General features: G+C 45.6%; 2 protein-coding genes across 2 annotated transcripts; one reads left to right on the top strand and one right to left on the bottom strand.

The window, feature by feature from the left end:
* Window positions 1-5,026: 5,026 nt before the first annotated feature.
* On the bottom strand, window positions 5,027-8,114 carry Imp4 (IMP4, U3 small nucleolar ribonucleoprotein). Its single transcript, XM_005397541.2, has 9 exons — window positions 8,007-8,114; window positions 7,801-7,909; window positions 6,865-6,948; window positions 6,194-6,303; window positions 5,983-6,115; window positions 5,748-5,902; window positions 5,579-5,673; window positions 5,393-5,466; window positions 5,027-5,267 (listed from the first exon to the last, which is right to left on the bottom strand). Exons 1-9 carry the CDS (start codon window positions 8,007-8,009, stop codon window positions 5,155-5,157), a joined length of 876 nt encoding a protein of 291 aa, XP_005397598.1. The 5' UTR covers window positions 8,010-8,114; the 3' UTR covers window positions 5,027-5,154.
* A 286-nt stretch (window positions 8,115-8,400) lies between these two features.
* Ccdc115 (coiled-coil domain containing 115) lies at window positions 8,401-12,967 on the top strand. The gene is made up of 5 exons (XM_005397540.2): window positions 8,401-8,752; window positions 8,849-8,952; window positions 9,035-9,117; window positions 10,040-10,168; window positions 11,866-12,967. Exons 1-5 carry the CDS (start codon window positions 8,504-8,506, stop codon window positions 11,976-11,978), a joined length of 678 nt encoding a protein of 225 aa, XP_005397597.1. The 5' UTR covers window positions 8,401-8,503; the 3' UTR covers window positions 11,979-12,967.
* Window positions 12,968-14,934: the final 1,967 nt, after the last annotated feature.

Genomic DNA, 14,934 nt, shown 5'->3' with positions numbered 1-14,934 from the left:
TGAAAATGCCTGGTGTCTATTGAAGGTCTTTAGATAGACCCTCTCGAGAGTATCTCTTACTGCTGATCAACAACTATCACTTCCTTCAGCCTAAAGCAGCCAGAGCGATCATCACCCATCATACCCTCGTGGCAGTCTGTTACTTCTTCAGATGGGGGAATGTTGTACGCAACTGAGTAGATAGAAGTATTAGAAATTAGAAATATTACAGGCAGTCCTACAGGGCTAGGCCTTCAAAGAAGCCAGTATGGAAGACAAGATAACTTGCAACTGTGGGAGAGACAGGCACTTCCGCTGTGAGCCAGGCCTCAAGACAAAGGATGAAACAAATGCACCCACATACTTCCCTAAAGATGGATATCATGGACTGATATTCTAAACAGGTAACCATCACCTTGAAAAAGCCAGGAAGAGTCACTGACCCAGCCCACTACAGGAAAAGCTCATTCTGTACTCATGCCCACTTGCTACGTGACTCGCTTCCCCATTTGGTCCTGATTTAATCAATTTTACCTGAACAATTATACTTGTAATCTTATTGGCTGACCATAGTTTTTTATCCCACCCCACGCCCACCTTGCAATTTCCCATTTTTCCCCTACCTTGGACCTGGCCCACCGTGGTTTTGCTCTATAAAATCCCTAGGAAGGATAGGGTCCTTGGCAACCCACTTGGGCCCCCTCTGTCCCTCTCTTGGACAGAAGCTTTCTTTCCCTCAATAAATGTACTGTTCTAAAAAAAAAACCAGGTCATACTAAGTAGGGGGAAAGTGAGGCATGGTGGTACATGTCTATAATCCTAGCTTGGGAGGCTGAAACAGGAAGATCACCATAAATTTGAGGCCAGTCTGGTCTAGATAGTGAGTTTAAGACCAGTCTGTACAAATAGAGAGATCTTGTCTCAAAAAAAAAAACCAAAAAAAGTAGGGGAGAGAAAGTTTCCCCTCTAAAGTCAGAAATCAGGTGTAGTGGTGGTGCAGGCTGATAAAATCCCAGCACCTGGGAGACTGAAGCAGGAGGACTGCCACAAGTTTAAGGCTAGCCTGGGTTACATACAGAGCGCAAGGCCAGCCTGCGCTAGAAAGTGAGATCCTATCTAAAACAAACAACAAGTCAGGAACAAGACAAGGCTACCCACTATCAGCATTTCTGTTGAATAAAGTATAGTACTCAAAACATTAGCCAGAGAAATTAGACCAGAGAAAGAAATAGAAGGGATATAAATAGGAAGAAAGAAATCAAATCACCATTATTTGCAAATGACATCCTCTATGCAGAAGACCCAAAAAATTCCACCAGAAGATCCCTAGAATTAATAACCTAATTCAGCAGGACATAAGAGCAACACCCCAAAATCAACAATGTTCTTGTACATCAATAATTAACTCAGAAAGAACTTAGGAAAACAATCACCATTTACCATAGTATCAAGAAAAATTAAGTATTTAGGAATTCACCTACCCAAGGAAGTGAAAGACCTCCACAGTGAAAACTGAAGATTAAGAGAGCATCAAAACAATGGAAAAGTGTCCCCTGTTCCTGGTCAGACAGAACCAGTACAATCAGAATGACCGCACTGAAGGCTAGCACAGAGTTAGTGAAATCTCAATCAAAATACTAACACCATACCTCATAGAACTAGACAAAACAATCCTGAATTAGTGTAGAAGCGAAGAGACCCAGAATAGCAAAAGCAATATTGAGTAATAAGGAAATGGAGCATGCATCACAATCTAGGATTTCAAGTTATATTACAAAACTATGGTGATAAAAGGACCATGGCATAGGCACAAAAACAGACACATGGATCAATGGAACAGAATATAGGATATAGACACAAAATACCAGGGACATCAGCCACCTCATTTTTGCCTCCTCCCTTGTCCTTCACATTTCCAAATTATTTAAGTAGTACCTGTTTCCTTAATTGGAAGAAGAAAAAAACACCACTTCATGCTACATCACCCAGACTCAACTCCTTGTCAGCATCTGAGGTGTGGAGCCTGTGGACTCCCTCCATAGAACACATGTAACAAGCTCTGCATTCCCCGCCCCTCCATTTTAACTACCATTACTTCCAGGCCTCATTTTTAAAACTCTCCGGCACAAACATCAAGGTAGAAGTCTTTCCAAGCTGCATATAACCAACTACAACCAGCAACTATTTCTGACTGTAGGATGGTGACTCAAGAGGAATCACATTTTATTGGTTGGTACTGGGATGGAATCCAGGCCCTTGTGCACTAGCTAAGTGAACTTCCACTGAGCTACAGTCCAAGCAACAGACCCTCATTTGAAGTGCTAAAAAGTCCTACCCAACTGCTTCCCACAAAGGCTTTATCCACAGATTCTTCCATCAGTGTACTTGAAAGGCCACATCTGAGTTTCACCAATAATAGATAAACTGCATCATAACGCAGGTGACTCAACACATCTAATGAGCAGTGGAGCCAACTGTCTTTTCTAAAGTCTTCTGCTGCTGAACCTGAGTTCAACTAGAGGAGTCTGTATGAATGATACTAAAAGGCTTAGTTTAATACAGTGAAGGTCACAGTAAAGGGCACAATAAATGTTATCTGCTCCCATCTTGATTACTTTGTCCTTGGCTAACAGCTGGCCCTTCAATGCCAAACTCTGCTCTAAATGAATTTTTGGTGCTCAAATTATTAGAATTAAGCATGATCCAGTGTGGCGGTAAGCACTGGGAGTCCCAGCTATTAAGGAGGCCAAGACAGAAGTATCATTTGAGCCCTCAAGTTTGAGACAAGCTTGGGCAACAAAGTAAAACCCTGTCTCTGAAAAGTCAAACCAAACCAAAAACCCATGAACACTAAGCCCCTGCCCTACCCTGGGCAAATGGAATGGGTAAGGAGATAGCAGAGGTATCCTTGGCTATGCCTGGGATGGCTGTGTGAGGTATTGACTGGGGAAAAGCAAAAAGCCCACAACCACTTCAAGTGTTTTGAGCACATTCAGTGAGTCAAATGGTGGCCACCCCTAAATAATATGTACATATTGGAATTCCCGGGACCTGTGAATGTGACTGCCAAAGATAAGGTCTTTGCAGATATAATTAAGTCCTCAATACTGAAATAAGAGATGACTCGAGATCATCTGTGGGCTCTAAACCAAGAAGAGTTCTTTTAACAGACCCACAGAAGAGATATGGTTGAAGAGCAAGAAGCAAGCCTAGGGGCACATGCCTATTGCCCTGCCCTAGCACTTGTACAATGAAGCAGAACGATTTCAAGTTTGAAGTCAGCCTGGATTATGTAGTGAGACCTTATCTTTAAAAAGAAAAAAAGATAAGCTGGGGATATAGCTCAGCAGTACAATCACCTGCCTGGCAAGTGCAAAGTCCTGAGTTTGATTCCCAGTACAAAAAAAAAAAAAGATTTGAAATTTAGGTCAGGCATGGTAACCCATACCTATAATCCCAGCACTCAGGAGGCTGTGGCAGTTGCAAGTTCGAGGCCAGCCTGGGCTACAAAGTGAGTTCAAGACTAGCGTGAACTGCACAGTAAGACCCTGTCTTGAAAAAAACAAAAGATAAAATAGTAACAACAAAAAATAAGCTAGGCATGGCAGCACACACCTTGAATCACAGTACTTGGGAGGTTGCAGCAGAAGGATCATGAATCTGAGGCCAGCAACGACTATGTAGCCAGACCCTGTCTCAACCCCCTCCCCCAACAAAAAAAAGCATTAAAAAAAAAAAAAAGGCTGGGCAAGGTGGCTGTTACTAAGTACATCTAGATGTTCCTCAAGAAGCACTCACAGACAGGGCTTTTGGAAGGTGATTAGATTATGGGAATTTATAGTTGACTTCCTATTCAGAGGTGGATCTGTTTGAAAAAAGTTGGTCACTGCAGACATGACTTAGGATATCTCCTGTATCTCCCTTCTCAACTTTTCCCTTTACTCTGTCTGCTTCTTGGCTTTCATGTTGTGAGCAGCTATCCCTCTGCCATGCCTCTGTGCCAGGATGCACTGCCTTGGAGCCAGTGGTCTACAGAATGAAATCTCTACAAACTATGAGGCAATAAAAACCTTTCCTTTAATTTGTAGAAGTGGGATATTCTGCCTGAGTGACAAAGACAGTAATGCATACTATAATCCTCTCAGAGGCTAAGGCAAGAGGATCATTCAAGCCCAGCTTGGGCAATTTAGCAACTCAGTGAGTCTTGAAATAAAACATAACAAGTGCTGGCGATGTAGCTTAGTTCAAAGGCCCTGTGTTCAATCCTCAGTTCCGGTGGTGTGGGGTGCAGGGTATGAGGGAATAAACCACTATAATCCCAACACTCAGTAGAGTGAAAAAGAGGAATCATGGATTCAAAGCCAGGTTGGGCTACTGGAGATGAAGCCTGATAATCAAATGAAATACTCCTCTGCCAAGGAACACCAAAGATTGCTGGCAAACAATGGAGGTTGGCAAGAAGCAAGCAAGCAATGGCTCCTTATCACTAGTCCCCTAAACCACCACCACCCTCAGTCCTTGGGATGGAGGTTAACATTTTGATCTTAGACAATGACTTCCAGAACTGAGAGTGTAAATTTGTGTAAGCCATCTGATCTGTGGTCATTCATTATGGCAACTTCAGGAAGTGAGCACAGGACATTATGCTACTCTACTGTTACATGTTTTGAAATTTCCATAATTTGCAAAAAACCCAATGACACATTCTTCATGGATGCAAAGCCCTTACAAAAGGAAGCAGATTCATGCTAGTGCAGCTTAAAGTCAGAGCAAAGTGGGATCTCATTGAGCACTCTGGCCTGGCCTTTCCAGCTGCCAGTAACAGAGCCTTACCTCACCATCTCCAGCCACCCCAATGAGTACTCACAAGGCCTGACTTCTGAGGCTTCATCTGCACCAAATCTTCCAGAGACTGTAGTAACCCCTACGGTGATTCAAGGCCTGATATACCACGAAGCCGTCAGGTCCCCCACCCAAGGAGACTAAGGGCTTTGTCTTTCAGGCTTGGCCTGACAGTGGCCCCATCCTGACCAATCAGAGGCATGAGGGCAGTATGACAGAGGGTTTATTTTGACCGTACGAGCCCCTCACTATCCCACACCTGGGATCAGCAAGCTTGGCTATGACAAGTCTCCCCTTTAGTTTCCAGGTCCACATCCTTACTGGCTAGCAGGCTCACTCTGCACTCAAGAATACTCTTTTGCGCGAAGTGTTTGTATACGGGTGCCAGCGCCACTCCACATCTGCTGTAGCCTCTTGCTCCAGCGTGCCCAGGCGTATCATGTACACTGCAGAGAGAAAATGAGACAGATAGGCAGACAGACAGGCTGGCAGACAGAGAGACATTATTACCTGTACAGAAGCCTCCACTCCACTGACTTCCTCAATGTGTAGGAAAAAACCCCAAACTTACACTTCAGCTCAAAGCGAGGCCCGACCTCTGTTAGTTCTACGTTGCGGTGGTCTACCTTCTTATAGACATGGTGCCTGAGGAGAAGCCAGGGTAGGGGCATTGGCTGGAAGTAGCTATGGATCAGCCACAGTAGCACAAAGGACACAGAGGTCATGACAACAACCCAGGTTCAACCCATGAACACACCGGAATGAGATGTAGTCGTCCTGATTTGCAAAGGTGATAACTCGGTGGCTGTCATCTTTGGGCACAGGGAACAGGTAACGGAGGATGTCAGAAACCTGAAGCACAGAGGGATAAAGTGGCAAATGCCTGGCCTGGCTCCTAGCCCTCTCCTCAAGAAACCCAGACTTACCCGTTTGCCCAGGCGAGAGGAGAAGCCATGGAAGATGAGGTGGGGCTTAGCCTCTGACATGGTTCCCAGGTCTGGGATGTCATGCCGCATGATGACGTTACACAGTGTGAAGTAAGCAGTGGGGCCAAATGGCAGGTGGCTGACAATGAGCCCCACTGAGGAGGCCAGGTAGGTTGTCAGAGATCCTGTCTGCTCTTAGGCCTCTCCCAGCCTTTCACTATCCCACCAGACTTACCAGGTGTGCCTCGATGTTCATGAACAACTAAGAGGTCAGTGACTCCATTGGCTTTGCAGGCTCTCATCAGTGCCCCCACCTCATGTCTGCCTCGGTTCATGCGCTGAGCACCAGGGAACACCAGCTTCAGTTCCTGTACACCAATCAGTGTCCCATTAGGCCTGGGGCCTCTAATGCTAGGCATCTCCTCTCACTGCCTGCCAGCTGGTACCTTTGCAAACATCTTCAGGCGGGAACTGGGATCTCGGGAGGTAGTGATCATGACCTTGGGATCCTCAACACCTGCCCATCGATATTCATCGTCAGTGTGGCTGGTCACACCTGTCAGGGCACAAGGGTCAAGAATGTGACATTGGCTTGGGTGTGAAATACTAACTGGGAAACAGCAAGTCTGAGGAAATGTTCAATGATAGAAACACTGGTCAAGACAGTAGCCACCAGCCCATGGTTGTAAGTACAAGCGGACATGATGAATAGAATCCCAGTGTTTGGAAGGTTCCGCTAAGACCTACTTCTTTCACAAATATCTATGTGTATGATTCCTATTTGTTGACTAATGCAACGAATGAGATACCTGGGCACCAAATATGTGCGGGGCTACTGATATTGTCCTGCTCTGGTAGATGCTGCACTGGGAATGATAACTAATAAAGAAAGTACAGAGTAAATGCAGCGCTAGTGTATTGTATAAATGAATGGGAAGTACTGAAGGAAAGTACTATGGTGTCACCTGTACAGGCATAAAGGCTCTTGGAGAACAGTTCAAAAGCAGTTGCCATGGACCATTTTCTCAGGTGGGAAAACGCCCTGTGTCTGGGAGGAGATGGATGCCATTGTGCGGAGGAGTCAGCTTAGTGTTGGGAGAGTAATGATTCACAGCACCTTCACCACCGGCGTCATCAAACTCCAGGGACTCCTGTAAGGCCAGAGCCTCACGGCGTAGTTCAGTGGGAATGAGGTGGTTTTCTGCAGGGAAAAGACAGGCTGAGTGACAATCAAGCAGGAAGCCCTCAATTTACACCACACTCAAGCAGTAAAACTTTTCTCCAGTTGTTACTCCAGATAAGACCCAAAAAGGAGTTTCATAATCTTTTTGTTACTAGCCACTTAAGAGTTGCACACTGAGGTTTACCTACTTGCTTCTGACCCAATCAAAGGAGGCCATATATTTGGGTAAAATGGAAAAAGATTTATTTAAAGCCAGCCCCAGGGGGTGGAAGGACCCATATGTCTTAAATCACCATCTCACTATCTATAGGTGGGCCAGATCTTTTATAGTAAGGAGCAGAGGAGAGGGGGAGAACAGAGAGATACAGTAATTTAAATCTCCATATTTATCACTTTTAGCTCATTGTCCCCTTTCTTGTGGAAAAGAAAAGGCTGGCTCCAGATTTCCTCTTGTCAGCATCTGCATATTCAAATTCATTCATCTGGGCTGAGGAGTGTTGGGGAAAAGTTGTTTATGCCCTAGGCCTTAGCAAAGACACTTTTCTCTAAAGGAAAATAAAACAAAACCAATCCTAACTTTTAAAGTCCCGTTTTGCAGTGCCAGCTACACCTCCGGGTTTTACAAAGGCTTCCTTTCTCTTTCTGTGCTAGCCTCTTACGACACTGTGTCAACCTTAAAAGGGCATAGGACAGGGCGATCAAACTGTAAAACTTGGAACTGCGGCAAACATGACAAATAATTAGTACCAACGCACGAAAGGAACACTAAAAACCCTGCAGGAAGCCCCAACAGGCAAGGAAAATGGCCAGTAAATACTGAAAATATGTTCGGCCGCAAAAACACAAACACGTTTTCCTGACTTGCAGTACCTTCCAGCGCTCGCCGGACCTTCTCCTTCCTCTCCTGAACGCTTCGCTGCGCCTCTTCGCGGGCCTTTCGGTACAGGTATTCTCGGCGCAGGCGGGCCTCGCGGCGCAGCTAGAAAACAAAGGAACAGCCAGCCGGATCAGTCCCAACAACTCTCGAGAACCACAGTCCCAGCCCTCCTCGAGATCCAGGCTCAAATATCCCCTACCATCTTGAGGGTTGCTTCCACGTGAGTCTACAACTTCGGGTGTTGCCGGCTTCTGATAGTCCTCGCTTCCGCCCTCAACCTAGAAGCTTCACTAGGCACTACGGCTGTCGGCACTGCCCTATGTTAAGATGGCGAACAGCGGATGCAGTCACAAGTTGCGACGCAATTCCTTAGAGCGTGATCGCTGGAAAAACCAATAAACTGTAGTATGTTGTCACGTCACTCACAACAAACCATTAGTAAAGATGTCTGCCCGCGGCTTCACCACCGGCTACTTCGATGGAGAATGCCCCCAAATTTAAAGCTGCTGCTCCCTTAAAAAAATTTGCCATCCAGCTTCTTTTTTTTTCCATATACTGACTTTAAAAATTCATAGGTTCTGGAAGCGGTGGGAACCACCCTTTGCGACCATCTTCCAGACTGGTTACTTTAGAATCTAGTCGGAGATATCGATTGCCCCGCCTTGCTCGGGAGGGTCATTGACTTCCGGACCACAAATGGGAACGCCCTTTGGGGGGGTCGCTGTCGCCAACTTATTGGCTGTCCTGCCAGCGAGACTGGCGGTGATTGGATCACCTGGAAGGAGGAAACTCCGGCCTTGGCCTCGGCGCGACAGAGACGCTGCTGTGCTGGGAATGGGTGGTCAGGACCTGCGGGCCGAGCTGGACTTGCTGCTCCTGCAGCTGCTTGGGGATCTGGAGGAGCTAGAGACGAAGCGGGTGGTGTTGAACGCCAGGGTGGAGGAGGTAAGCGCCTGGGGAGGGAGGGAGGGAAGGTGGGCACACGAACGTTAATTGAATGTCCTCACTCAACTGAATGTTTACACTCTCCTATTTCTTCAGGGCTGGCTCTCGCTCGCCAAGGCTCGCTACGCCATGGGCACCAAGTCGGTGGGGCCCCTGCAGTATGCCTACCGCATGGAGCCTCGGGTCTGCGTGCAAGCCAGGTGAGGAACCTGCTATGTTGAGGCGGGTTGGTGGGATCCAGGCTCAGGCCATCACAGTCTGCCCTCCCTTCTTGTCCTTCAGCGAGGACCAGGATGGACTCCAAACATTCAGGGTGGTGAGAGCTGACGCCAAGACTCCCGAGGAGGTGGGGCCTCAAGAGGCAGGTGAGTTGCCTTTCTTTCTAGCTGGACCGATTCTGCAGTAGTTGAATAATGACTATTCAGGCTTTGGCAATAGAGAGAGCCCCTGGGTTTTCCGTTAGAGTTTTATAGGGAGAATTAAAAAAGTTATAAGTGTGTGCCTCACATTTGGGATAGTTTTGCAGTCAAAGGAAGTCTCACTCTACTGAACAGAAAATAAAATGCTCACCTCTGTGTCTGGCTATTTTGAAAAATAAACTTCTAATTCCAGCAAATCATTCCTGAGTTAAAGAACAAGGGCCTAGAGGGTCCTTGTCAAATCTTTCATCATGTTCAGACAAAATGGGTAAGGTCAGTGTGTGGCCCTGTCATGGGCAAATGGCTCATCTGTGGGTTTTATGGGCGCCATGAGAGAGAATGGACACAGTATCATCTGAATTATAAGAGCAGTGCTATTTCCAGGAACAAAGAAGGTTGAGAGGGTTTCCTGGCTATCTTAGTCAATTTTCTTGTTTTGGGGACACAGAACTGGAAATCTGTAATTTAAGGAAGAAGTTTTGACTTACATTTCAGTACATGGTCAGCTGGCTCCAAGGCAGAATGTCATGATGAGAGGCATACCAGAGAACAGCTGCACGCACCTTGGCAGACAGGAAGCAGAGAGGGTAAAAATTCCAGGCAGGGTGATACAACCTTCTAGGTCATACCCATAGTGACCTGCCTCTTCCAATCAGAGCCTACCTCCTAACAGTGAGTCAGCTATAACACACCCCCATAATTCAATTACCTTCCAAAAACTCCACCTGTGAGCCCATGAGGCTCTTGGGGGACAGCTACATATAAACTGTAACATCACCCTTCAGTGTTTTGCAGAATCAGAGCTTAAGCAAAACTCAATGCTGTCACTAAGACAATGAAGACCAGCCTCTAGCTTTTCTTTCCTCAGCTCTGCACAGGCGAAAGGGCCCCACCAAGACTCCAGAGCCAGAGCTCTCTGTCCCACAGGACCCCCTAAATTGGTTTGGAATCCTGGTTCCTCACAGTCTGCGGCAGGCCCAAGCCAGCTTTCAGGATGGTAAGTAGATCTAGCTAGTTGGCATTGTGGCTCTGGGTTAAATTCTGACCCTCTATCCACAGAGAGCACTTTAGCACTTATACCACTTTAGGGATGTGCACGTTTTCTCCATTGCAAATGTTTGTTGCACCCTATTGTTTATTGCAAAAGCATCCACTGGCTGATGGCATCATTCTAGGCTTACGCAAGCTGCCAGGGATACAGCAGGGAACAAAACAGACAAACTTCCCTCATAGAATGTTTATTCTGTGGAAGGGAGAAAGGCAATGTGCAAATAAATAAGTAAGCCTTTAATACAGTACAAGTCTGTGAAAATTGTTATTAAAAAGGTAGCATAGGATGGAGTAGGACAGGAGCGGATTCAGGTAGCTGTTGCATGAAGGGTTAGAGAAAATCTCTCGGAGGAGATGAGGGAAAGCTCTATGGCTGTTGTGGAGGAACAGTGTTCAAGTCAGAGGGATCCTGAGGGGAGATGTGTCTTGTGTGTTAGAGGAAGAGCAGAGAAGAGGCCCATGAGCTGGACTGGAGTTGATGTAATAGGAGTTCTAGGATCTGTGGGCAGGGGCATGGCTTGGGTAAAATAACTCCTGAGTGAGGGCCTAGGGAGCTGGGGTATGGCTTGGAGCTGAGGAGTAGGAAGTAGAACTCAGGATAATAGGACTTCTTTGGGCACTGAGTGGTGGCAGAGAAGCAGGTGGCAGGAGCAGCTAGCTACTAGATGCCAGTGGAGGCAGTAGAGGTAAGATGTGAGAACCTGTAAGTTTTGAAAGTAGAAGCCTGAGTATTTGTGAACAGAATGGCTGCAGAGGTGGAGGAAAAAGAGGAATACAAGGGAGCCCATGGTCTCCTCCCAGAAACCTGGCGAGATAGAGCTGTGCTAGAATGGGTAGACTGCAGAGTAGCAGCCCAGGGCAACATTAGAGGTGACCTGCTTCTCATGTGTGCTATGTAGTGTCCACTTATGCCCAGATGCAATGTCTGAGTCATGGTTGGGTACCTGCTTCTGCAATGTAAGACAGCCTGTGCTGGAGAGAGGTTTGGAAATTCACTACAGAGTGTTGGTTGTTGACACAGATGCTGGGATAAAACTGAGATGGGATAAGATCAGAGAGGGCCCAAGATTGTGGATGGGAGGTACAGGACAGGAGACTAAGGAACATGTGGTATATCAGATAATAAGAGCACAAAGTGTTTCCTGGAAAGAGTGATAAGATGTGCTCCTAAGTAGGAGGACTGCCAGATGGACTGGGTGATGTGAAGCACTAGATGGCAGAGATGTTGGCAAAAGCTACCTAGAGATTGATCCAGAATCTGTATCACTTTCAGAAGAAAGAAAAAAGGTAGAGGGAGTGGGTAAGAACAGTGAGGGACTGCAGTGATGGAAGAAGGAAGGAAATGAGCTCACAAGAAGGTATTACGGTCTGACTTTTCAATCTTGGTGGGTGATAAAGGGTGTTAAGGAAGTCTTCTGAGGAGATGATACTTTAGCACAGACCTGAAGCAGGTGAGGGTGTGGGTTCAGTGAAGTACACAAGTACTCAATTCATGGCCATACCTGGAATATCTTAGGAATAGTGTGGAGGCCAGAGAGGCCTGAAACCTTTGTAGTCCTGGGGAGGTGGGGTGAGGTATCCAGAACCTCCTGGGTCGTATGTCACACCGTGATACCAAGGTGACATTTTCTTTTTCTCCCCCAGGCCTTCAGCTAGCTGCAGATATAGCCAACCTCCAGACGCGCATTAACTGGGGTCAAAGCCAGTTCCAGGGGCTACAGGAGAAACTCAAGCAGCTGAAGACTGGTGCTGCCTGACCTGTGTCCATAGAGGCAGATGTTGAGCACTGCTCTCCTGGATGTGGCTGTCTTATCTCAGGCTCAGGCCTTCTTGCTTCACAGATAGCCTCTCCTCCTACCTCTTGTCCCAGCTAATGCCCCCTCTTAAAATGTTTCCCACTGCATGTTTTTAACTTTGTAAGGTGCAAAGTTTGAAAAGGCAAAGTAAGTAATGTTGAAAGCCACATCTAGGCCCAACTTTTCATAGGACCCACCCCTTAGAGAGAGCAGGTAAAGGGCTGTACGTGTATATCAACCGTTGAACAGCCTCAGATCAGTCAGCTGTGATATTGTTCCCAGATAATGAAACACTGTGAACAGTGGCAGAAAAGGACAAGAGGGAATGCTTGTCCAGATCATCAGCCCTAACATGGATGGAAAAAAGGACCGTGCGTAACTGACATATCCAGACAGTATAATGTCACTCATTAAAAATATAGCTACTGGATGTAATGATGGACACAAGTAGCCCCAGCTACTTGGAAAGCTAAGTTAGGAAAATCACTTGAGAGCTCCACTGAAGAATCATTCTGGATAACATAGTGAGATCCCTCATCAAAACAGTAACAGGAAGAACAAAACAAAAATCAGCTGAAAGTTGGGCAATCCTTAATAATGTCTAAAGAAGGAAATAAACATCTGACTTAGATTTTCAAGGGAACTCTGAGAAGAGACCCTGCAAGTTTATAAAACCTTTATCTTTTCTGGAGTTTATCTTTCTGTCTTCCTTTATTGAACAGCCAGTGTGCTTCCTGCTCTAGGAATTGTGTTTTTGCCTGACTTTTCTGCTGCATTATTACCTTTGTAGCAGTTTCTGGCAGATCTTTGTTCTGTGGGTGGTACTGTAATCCCTTTTGTTTATAATAAGATGTAAATAGTTTCTCCAGATTGTTTTTTACCTTTGTTTTTAGTGTTTAAAAATTTTCTACATTGCAAAATAAAACAGGAAAGCTTGTGTTTTCAAATCAGTTTTTAAAGTAGAATTGAATTTGTCAGGTGCTGTATGTTTGGATTTGGGGTTGTAATTAATGTGATGAGAAGAAATTATCTGGCATTTTTCTCATGAACATCTGTGGGTATTTGGGGTATCCAGTGAGTACACCATATTCCTGATCTGAGATGCTACCTGCTTTTATGTCTTCACAATGTAAAGTCTCAATGGTGCAGCTTCCATTGTTCACTGTTTATTACTGTCTATTAGTACACTGGCACTACACATTTTAATTCTTGGCCCTTTTATTTCAATGCAGGTAGAGGAGATGTGCCCTTGTGTTCCGTGTGTGTGTGTGTGTGTGTGTGTGTGTGTGTGTGGTGTATCTTTTTTTGGCGATGTTAAGCTTGAGTTGCCTGCTGTGACTAGAGCAAAAAAGGATCTTTTCTCTGTGCCCTGCCCCTCAGAGGTTGAGATTCTTAAAATCCTGTTAACAAAGTGAAATCTTAAAGCTAAAGAGCACAAAAAGAAAACAGTTGTTGCTTTGACCACAATGCAGGTGTTATACCAGTACCAGCTGTGTTGTTCATGTCATTTCTACATATCAACTGATGGTCAGGCAGGAATTCTAATTCCATTAGAATTAAGATATGTCATATGGGTGTTCCAGTACCTCACTATGAATGTAATCATTATGCACTGCAAATGTACAAAAATTGAAAAAAAAAATTAAAGGCTTTCACTTACTGTGCAGTTGGATGTTAAGCTTCAGCACATTTGGTGTGCTGCTGCAGGTGGGGAGGCTGCAACCTTCTGCTAAGGGGTTCAGGAAAGTGCTGTTTACCCACCATCTTGGCTCCATCTCTCTGGTACATGTCCTGGAGGAAGTGATCCCCTGACCCTGCCTGTAAGAGGCCAGTAGTTACCCAGCACCCCATGAATTGAGTAAAGACCAAGGTGCCAGGGGTCTTGCATCTGAAGCCAGGAGAACTGCCATAGGCTAAGAGAACTCTGGGCCTGTGTTTTCATCAAAGTTACAGTTTTCGTTATTGTATTATGTAGTTGTTTTGGCTATGAACAACTTATTAATTATATTGGATATCTACATTATGAATGTGACTAGTACTGTTTTTAAATAATGAAATTATTAGGTAATATTTAAAATATCCAAAGCTCATCATTGTCAGTTTCCTTTGTGGAGGACCAGGTCAGCCTAACCTTATCTTGGAGTGAAGAGGAAATAAGCAACAAGGGGCTGGTGGATGAGAGGAGAGGTAGGGAGGAAGAAGGGGAAGGGTTTGGGCCTGTACAAGTGCTGTCTTTCCTGGCAGGAACTACTAAGAAGGAACAAGAGTAAGGTGAAATCTGAAAGGGTATTACTGAGAATGGAGGAGATGGGAGGAGGAGATCTCTAACAATTCAGCTTTCTCCGGCCTTGCTGCTGTTTGCCTGCTTTGTTTGGCCTAGAGATCAAGGTTCTTGGTTTCTCACCCAAAGTCTGGGCTTGATTCCCCACTTCAGTGTAGAACCAACTTTAAACTTTAAAATGACCCCTCTGTGCCAACATACACTTCCTATCAAAAAGAGAACCCAGCCAGCACTGTGGCACATCCCTGTACTCCTAGCACTCTGGGAAGTTGAGGTAGGAGGATGGCAAGTTCAAGGTCAGCCCAGGCAACCTAGGCACTTAGTGAGACCCTCCCTGAAAATAAGAAATTGTATAAATGAGTGGTGGTAGTGGAGATGTAGCTCAGTGTACAGTCCCCAACTTTACCAATCTCCAGTACTAAAATTAGGGGCTGGGGATTCAGCTCAGCAGCACAGCGCCTGCCTAGCAAACGTGAGGTTGTGAGTTTGATTCCCGATACCAGGAAAAAAAAAAAAATTAAAAATCAACAGACAGACCTAGTCAACTACTGCCTTCTTCAGTTTTCTACCCATTTTTGCTTGTAAGTTCTATTAATCTAGGAAGATTTACACAGGGCTGAGGTACTGTTTCCAGGA

This window comes from Chinchilla lanigera, unplaced genomic scaffold (assembly GCF_000276665.1).
Source record: "Chinchilla lanigera isolate Chin_1 unplaced genomic scaffold, ChiLan1.0 scaffold00058, whole genome shotgun sequence".
NCBI classification, from domain to species: Eukaryota; Metazoa; Chordata; class Mammalia; order Rodentia; family Chinchillidae; genus Chinchilla; species Chinchilla lanigera.
The sequence above is the reverse complement of the archived record's forward strand: the minus strand, read 5'-3'. Positions and strand labels throughout refer to the sequence as shown.

Coding starts and splice junctions, on each gene's coding strand:
- Imp4 (XM_005397541.2), bottom strand. Junction 5,903..5,982: donor TGAACATCGAGGCACACCTG/GTAAGTCTGGTG, acceptor TGGCCTCCTCAG/TGGGGCTCATTGTCAGCCAC. Junction 5,467..5,578: donor GACGACTACATCTCATTCCG/GTGTGTTCATGG, acceptor GCTTCTCCTCAG/GCACCATGTCTATAAGAAGG.
- Ccdc115 (XM_005397540.2), top strand. CDS start 8,504: ATGGGAACGCCCTTTGGGGGGGTCGCTGTCGCCAACTTATTGGCTGTC. Junction 9,118..10,039: donor GGTGGGGCCTCAAGAGGCAG/GTGAGTTGCCTT, acceptor TTCTTTCCTCAG/CTCTGCACAGGCGAAAGGGC. Junction 10,169..11,865: donor CCAAGCCAGCTTTCAGGATG/GTAAGTAGATCT, acceptor TTTCTCCCCCAG/GCCTTCAGCTAGCTGCAGAT.